Here is a 7,020-nt window from a genome sequence, read left to right as displayed (position 1 = left end):
CCTGACGCTGGCCATCAAGTCCAGCAGGGGCATGGAGAGGGAAGAACGGGCAATGCTGATGATGTGAGTTAGATCCGACTAGGCATTCTGGTATCTTCTGGCTGAGGCGGCCAGGGAAGCTGACCACCACCAAAGGGCCTCTTTATCCCCTATGGGATTCCATCGTCTTGTCAGAAATAATATTCAAGTTTAAGATATGAGTAACAGTAGACTTAGGTCCTAGCCTAGCAGCTCGGACACTGTGGATGGAGCAACAGTTAACGGATCTGGACTGTCCGAAAACATGAAATTGCAGAAAGGCGGCCTGATCCCAGTTGAATGGTAACAAGGGACTAGTCACAGCCAGATGAGCAGGAGGTTCAAAGCCCTAGCCTAGGACCTAGTGGTCCATCCCAGCTCTCCTTACAATTACACAGAGGTTTACTTCGAATCTATTAAGAGTTACTTTCAGATATGCAGAAAAAATATATATAAAAAATTCATTTTATTTAAGAAAAAAAAAATGCAGACTGGTGAGCAACCTTATCGTCAATTGGCCTGTGAGGAGTCACAGAATTCACAGGCAACAAGCCCTGCATGCCAGGTGCCTGCCTGGCCTCTCTCAACAGGCCAGAATCCAGTGGGGGAAAGGATTCAGGAAGACCTCTCCTAGAGACCAGGAAGGCTGGCTGGTTCCGCAGGCCACTCACGTGTAAACAGCCAGTGACCCACGGTCTGGGAAGAAGGTCAAGTTCTCTCCAGCTGACCACACGTGGAGACAAGTCACTCTGCCTATGGGGAAGTGACCTATCTCTTCTTCTTTCAGCCATGGTGGGGGTGGGGGTGGGGGTGGGAGGAGTTTTAGTCTCCTCAAGCTCAACCCACCCCATCCTCCGTGGTCTCCAGAGATCAACCCTGGAAGCACCAACTCTTCCTCCCTTCTCTGGGCAAGAATGTGCTGGAGTCAGGGACTGCTGGGGGAGGGTCCAGTCTTCGATGGCTAAGATGGCAGTGTCGTGGTTCTCTACTGGATACGTGCTTGCTGCCGGATCTTTTTACCTGAAGAGATGGAATGGGGGAAACTGCTTTGAAGGACCCTTCCTCTCACACCCATCTGGTACCCAGCCACGTTCAAGCCCCTCAGGATGGGAAAAGGCAGGACCTCTCGTTCCTCTCTTCCCCACTCCACACAGAATTCAAGGATGCTGTGCACAGCGGCGCGGAAGCCCAGCTGACGAGGGCAGGCGGAGGGACCAGTCTTACCGCGTAGGTCCAGGGACTGCGGCTTTCCTGAGGGGCTGCACCCTGCCTCGAGGGGCACTGGCGGTTGGGAGATTCGTTCTCTGGGGAACAGGAGCTTGGTGGGGATTAAGAAGGGATAGAGAGGAGCAAAGTTCAGCTGACCTCCTCCAAAGGAAAGACTGGGTGAGAGGATGTGCCTCCTTAGCCCCGTTTCCCGTCTGCAGCTGGAATTGCAAATTAACGGTAGCACAGCTGTATCGGGTAAGGCCAAGCTGGGCCATGCAGATGTTCCCCTACCTAATACTTTTCGTTTTGTTTTTGTTTGTTTTCTTGAGACAGGATCTCTCTCTTCAGCTATAGCAGTCTTGGAACTCATTATGTAGACCAGGCTAGCCTTGAACAGAAATCTGTCTGCCTCTGCCTCCCAAGGGTTGGGATTAAAGGTGTGTACCACCATGCCCAGCTCTAATTTTTTTTTTTTTGACATGTCTTTATATAGCTAAGGCTGGCCTTGAACTCTCGATTCTCCAGCCTCTATCTTCCAAGTGCTGAGATTACAGACAAGGCCACCACGCCTAGCCTGACCACACATCCATTCTATCTTACCTCTGTGCCCTATGGCACTTGGAAGCCCTTTCCGAGTGGAGAGAGAATCTGGAGGTAGGGCACTTTTGCCCGGCGGTACACTCCGGGTCGTGAGTGGCACTCGAGTGGCAGGCTTGGGGATGGCTGAGGGAACCGGTAATCGACTGGAAGACTTAGCAGCCGCTCCCTGGAATCGGGATGAACACTGAGAGTTGCTAGTTGAGGGCTGTAGAGCCAGGACTGGTCTGACAGGGACTGGCGGGCCTGTGGGGAGGAGGAAGGGCATTTCAGGGTGAGTCCCACCTCCTCTCTTCCCCGTACCGGCTTCACCCACATCCCGGCTGCCCGGGCTCTCACTTGCTGTTGTCCGTGCACTGGGCCCAGCTTTCCGCCGGGGTGGGAGAGTTGATTGTGCCAGAGGAGAGAGTGCTGGGCTTCTAGCTGCAGGGAACAGATTGCAAGTGGGCGATTCCTGAAACAGAGCAAGGGACAGAAAAGGACTAGAATGGAGACAGCATGTGTTCTGCTGGCTTAAGGCACTGAGGGAAAGAAGGAGGAGGCAGGCTGCTGTCTAGAACCAGCGAGGAAGAGAGTAGCTGCCAACAAGATCTGGGGTAGGTAATTTCTTTTTTTCCAAAGTCATTTTCTATTTATTTATTGCGTGTGACATCCATATGGAGGTCAGAGGACAACTTGTGGGTGTCAGTTCTCATCACGCAGGTTGTGGGGTTTAAACTCAGGTTCATCAGGCTTGGTGGAAAGTGCTTTTTCTCACTGTGCCAACCATCTCACCAGCCTATTATTTTTTTGAAACAAGGGAGTCATGTAGCCCAGGCTGGTCTCAAACTCGGCATATAGCCCCTTGAGGATGACCTTGAACTCCTGATCTTCCTGGGTCTACCTCCGGAGTCTTGGGATCACAAGTGTGTACTTAGACATTTACGTTGACCACATCCATTGATGTGAGTGATGCTAGGGATCAAACCCAGGGCTTTGCTGAGGCTAGGCAAACTCTACCTACCCGGCTCCACCTCCAGCCCAATTTACTTAATCCCAACAATTCCATGGGTAGAATAGCTTTCTCCCTCTTACGGGTGTCTCGGGCAGCTTGTCTAGGGGCACACATGCAATCCCACTCTCCACACTCACCTTCTTTGTGCTGGGGGGCTTCTTTCCAGCTGTCACCCGAACAGCCCTGGCTGAGCCCTTTTTATCGCTGCTTCGGGGTCCAGCGAGGCTGCGGGTTCCAGCGAGGCTGCGGGGTCCAGAGAGGCTGCGTGGGGATGATGTGCTCCAAGAGCTCACAGTGGGCAGCAGATCTCGGACAGGGCTGTCCTTCAGGACAAACGTCTCCCGCCGAGGGCTGGGCTTCGCTCGGGGGCTGGGCTTCCCAGGGCCTGCCCCTACACTCTCCCGATCTTGCAGGGCACACTCCTCTAGCTGAGCCGCCAGGCGGTTGGCCTCATCAAGGATCTCCTCCAGCTTCTCTGGGCTGAGAGGGCCCAAACTGAACCTCACACCCTGGACAGCAGGGGCTACCACATTCGGGTTACTCCGGTGAGAGAGGCCCCTTCGAAGAGGTTTCTCTGCGCTCACCAGTACTGTCGTGTCTTCCTCCTCATGACTGAGAAAACAAATATGGCACCAGACCACACAAAAGACAGCAGAAGACATTCCTGTATAGAGCCAGGGACAACCCCAAACCCTGACTCCATTTTGGCCATGAGAACTGCCTTTAGGTGAGGAGAGACCTGGTCTACTGAGGCCCAGCAAGCCTTTAGCACCTCCTGTTTTCTTTCATCCCACTCCCCATTTTCTGAGACAAGGTCTCAACTCTGTAGACCAGAATGATCTCAAATTCAAAATCCTCTGTGCTTCCACCTCCTCTGTGTGTATCCTGCTCTGGTCTATTCTGGTGGGGGGCGGGGCGGGGGGGGAGTTCTGCACACCCGACGAATTCCACAGGCATGCCTCAACATGCCCAAGACCATTTTCCTTTCATTTACATTAAACCCTAAATTTCACTCCAGCTTCTTCGTTTTCCTCACCAGCATCCGAGTTGTGTCCTTAGAGACCCAATTCCTCCGGACTGCTGGCATCAGAGTGACTGGACCCTGCTAAATTCCCAAGCCCAGCTCTAGAGGCCAATAAGTTAACACTAAAGGGTTACAGGATGAAGGGGCTGGTACCTGTCAGATGGGGACAGGCCTCCAAAGTCCAAGGTCTCATCCACAATGAACCTGACATCTGAAGGGATGAGAATAAATGTCAGCTATCAGTCCCTGCGGGCTCTCGGGGCCTCCCTCCTCCCTCCAAGGCTTCCTTACCTTCTTTCAAATCCTCCATGCCCAGCCAGCGGAAGCGAGTCAGCTTAGACCTGAGCAGGAAAGACAACATGCCTACCTCAGGTATCTATCATCCTGCCCTAGACCCCCCATCTAGACTCGGGGTGCATTTCTGGGGTGGGGAGGCATGGTGGTGGTAAAGCAAGATCCCAGGAACAGCACGTGCCCCTGAAACTAGTCCGTTATTTTCGGGAAAAGTGCAGAGCGCTCGTGCCCCAACACCTGATGGGCGATCTGCCTCTCCTCAGTCGGGCAGTCTGCGCACTCCACCTCCCTCCTTGTTATTATCCGGGATTTTCCTCCTCTCTCCCCCGCCCCTCCCGCCACCTTTCCACTTCCCGGCACCACTTCCCCGCCACACCTCCGGCGCGCACACTCCGTTTCCACTTCCCACCCCGCCTCACCGTCCACGCAGGATGCTTTTCTCCTACAACCTCCCAGTTCCCGGGAACAGGCTCCCGAGGGGCGGAGCTTCTTTCGAATTTCCTAGGCTCCACCCACTCCTGCCACACGCGCACAGCGATTGGCGAGCCCATGGGGGCGGGGCTGAGGCGGGAGCCGCCGGGAAGTCTGCAGAAGAAGGTTGTCGGGTGGACCAAAGCTCGGTTCCCAAAAAGACTCCATCGGGGGGCTTCGGAGGGGCGGCGGGCGGAGCCGCAAGTGCGCGCGCGCGTGCCCGGGAGCGCCTCCTTCTGACTGCGTGCCAGGACCTGCGAGGAGCGGCGACAGGGGGAGAACCCGCCAACCAACGTGGGTTTGGAGCCCGCCTCTTGCCCGCCCCTACCTCCTGCAGTCCTTAGTAGCTGGGTTCTTCACTTGCTTGCTGAGACCACCAGACTCTCTCTCCAGCCCCGAGGCTCGGGAATTCTTCACTTAGCATAAGGCCGTTTCTCTGAGATATTTGATATTTCTTCTCCTTGCCTTAACTGCCAAACGACGTGTATGAACAGCTACTTAAGAGTGCAAATATTGGGGGCTGGAGAGATAGCTCAGAGGTTAAGAGCACCAACTGTTCTTCCAAAGGTCCTGAGTTCAATTCCCAGCAACCACATGGTGGCTCACAGCCATCTGTAACGAGATCTGGTGCCCTCTTCTGTATATGTAATAAATAAATAAATAAATAAATAAATAAATCTTTAAAAAAAAAAAAGAGTTCAAATAATGAATTAATGAAAAAACTATACTTCCAGGCACACAGTTAAGTCTTTGTTAAGAAGATATTCCATAAGTGTCAAATTCATAAATAATAATAGTTTAAAAGGATTTCAGGGCAGTGCTTCTTAAATGCAGAAGGATTACATAGGCTAGACATCTTGCCGTGTGAAGATTTTATTCCGTTGCCAGGATGTTGGAGACGTGTGAACTTTAATGGCGGGCCTGTGAACAGTATAGCAAATAGCAGAGGTCTGACTACCATAGGACTAGCCTGTGCGCCAGCTGCTGCTGTCTTCGGGAGTTCTGTTGTGCCTGCTCTGGAAAGATCGCCACAGCTGGGCCTGAGGACCGTTCACTTTCCCTCAAAGAAGGAAGAGGTGTGGCCAGAGGGGACCCTCACCTGAGTATGCAGCCATCCCGCTCAACCACTTGGATGCAATCTGTCCCAATTGCACGTGGTTTGGGGGGGCGGGGCTACGGGAATCTAAGTGAGGGGGAGGGGAGGGCGTTTCTTCCCGCAGCCGTGGAGAAGCCATGGAGAAGTCTCTGCTGGACTCAGACACCCTTTGAGGGTGGCTGCTGTAAAGTCACCTGTGTTCCTGCCTGTGACTTCCAGCCACCGCTCTGTAAGCAGGCCCGTTAAGTTCACTGGTTCCTCTGGGTAAAGCTTGGAGGACTCCTACTGTTGTCATTGAGACCTTGTTTTATGTCTCTCCCAGGGAAGAACTTTTAGCAACAGCCACCATCCCTGGCTCTCGCCTACAAGCTCAAACAGGTGTTCCGTAAGGACTTTAGATTTGCTCATTGTTTTCTCAATTTTTCCCAAGGCCAGTAGGTAGGTGAGTAGTAACTTTAGTTGGGTAAGAAGCTGATTTGTGGCATAGGGTAGGTATCGTCGCGGGGAAGCTTAAGTCTCACGAAACTCCTGAAAAGGGGCTGGAATAGACTCCGTCTTCATTGAAAGTAGATCTCTTTGGTTTGAAAAAAGAAAGCCTTTTGGATTCCTCTCAGCTAACCCATGTCCCTTTCCTTCTCAAAAATGTGGCCCTATATCCGCCCCACCCCTGGAACTATTTTCTCTTTTAAAGCCATGTTTCCAACCAGACTCAGAGTGAAATAGATGAGGAAAATGGGGAAGGCCTGCAGTCAAACCCTGGCTCAGCCACTCTCCACCAGATCATGACTTGAGGGGTTTTGAACTGAACCTTCTTATTTGTAACATGAAGATTAAAAGAAAGACATCACTTCATTAGTTCCTGATGCATAGAAGGCTATTTATGTGCATGCTTGCACACACAGTCTCTCTTCCCCACCCTCTTCCTGTTCTTGCTTTCTCTGGCTCCCTCTAGCTTTTCACTAAGGATCTTGGGAACCCAGAGTACCACAGGGACAGAGGGCCTGGGAGCTGATAAGAACCCTGTCCTTCTGCTGACACTCTCTGGGGTGCCTGTCACTGTTACCCATCCACAGTGCAAGCTTAGATTGACAGGACAGGGCAGTCTTCTCTAGGGCACCTTAGGAGGCTGCTCACTAGAGCAGGGCATTAATGCTGAAGGGAGGGGCTGGAGAGACGGCTCAGCAGTTAAAAGCTCTGGCTGCTCTTCCAGAGGACCTGAGTTCAATTCCCAGTACCCACATGGCAGCTCACAACTGTCTGTAATTCCCATTCCAGGGAATCCAACACCCTTACACAAATGCATGTGTAGGCCAGCAC

General features: G+C 52.6%; 1 protein-coding gene across 4 annotated transcripts; it reads right to left on the bottom strand.

Moving 5' to 3' along the window:
- Window positions 1-510: 510 nt before the first annotated feature.
- Window positions 511-4,599, bottom strand: Psrc1 (proline and serine rich coiled-coil 1). 4 transcript variants are annotated; one of them, XM_036189475.1, is made up of 8 exons: window positions 4,556-4,599; window positions 4,134-4,183; window positions 3,996-4,053; window positions 2,956-3,430; window positions 2,164-2,278; window positions 1,828-2,070; window positions 1,243-1,336; window positions 511-1,038 (listed from the first exon to the last, which is right to left on the bottom strand). In XM_036189475.1, exons 2-8 carry the CDS (start codon window positions 4,150-4,152, stop codon window positions 1,035-1,037), a joined length of 1,008 nt encoding a protein of 335 aa, XP_036045368.1. In that variant the 5' UTR covers window positions 4,153-4,183; window positions 4,556-4,599; the 3' UTR covers window positions 511-1,034. The 4 variants fall into 4 exon arrangements, with proteins under 4 accessions (XP_036045368.1, XP_036045366.1, XP_036045369.1 ...); XM_036189473.1 differs by lacking the exon at window positions 4,556-4,599 and having other exon boundaries at window positions 4,134-4,440; XM_036189476.1 differs by lacking the exons at window positions 1,243-1,336; window positions 4,556-4,599 and having other exon boundaries at window positions 4,134-4,440.
- Between the last annotated feature and the right edge of the window lie 2,421 nt (window positions 4,600-7,020).

This window comes from Onychomys torridus, chromosome 6 (assembly GCF_903995425.1).
Source record: "Onychomys torridus chromosome 6, mOncTor1.1, whole genome shotgun sequence".
Lineage (NCBI taxonomy): Eukaryota > Metazoa > Chordata > Mammalia > Rodentia > Cricetidae > Onychomys > Onychomys torridus.
Note: the sequence above shows the minus strand (reverse complement) of the source record. Positions and strands in the feature narration are given on the sequence as shown.

Excerpts from the sequence above, each read along its gene's own strand:
- Psrc1 (XM_036189473.1), bottom strand. The coding sequence starts at position 4,203 with ATGTTGTCTTTCCTGCTCAGGTCTAAGCTGACTCGCTTCCGCTGGCTG. Across the intron at positions 4,054-4,133 it reads CATGGAGGATTTGAAAGAAG|ATGTCAGGTTCATTGTGGAT; the intron begins GTAAGGAAGCCT and ends TCATCCCTTCAG. Across the intron at positions 2,279-2,955 it reads AGCCCCCCAGCACAAAGAAG|GAATCGCCCACTTGCAATCT; the intron begins GTGAGTGTGGAG and ends GCTCTGTTTCAG.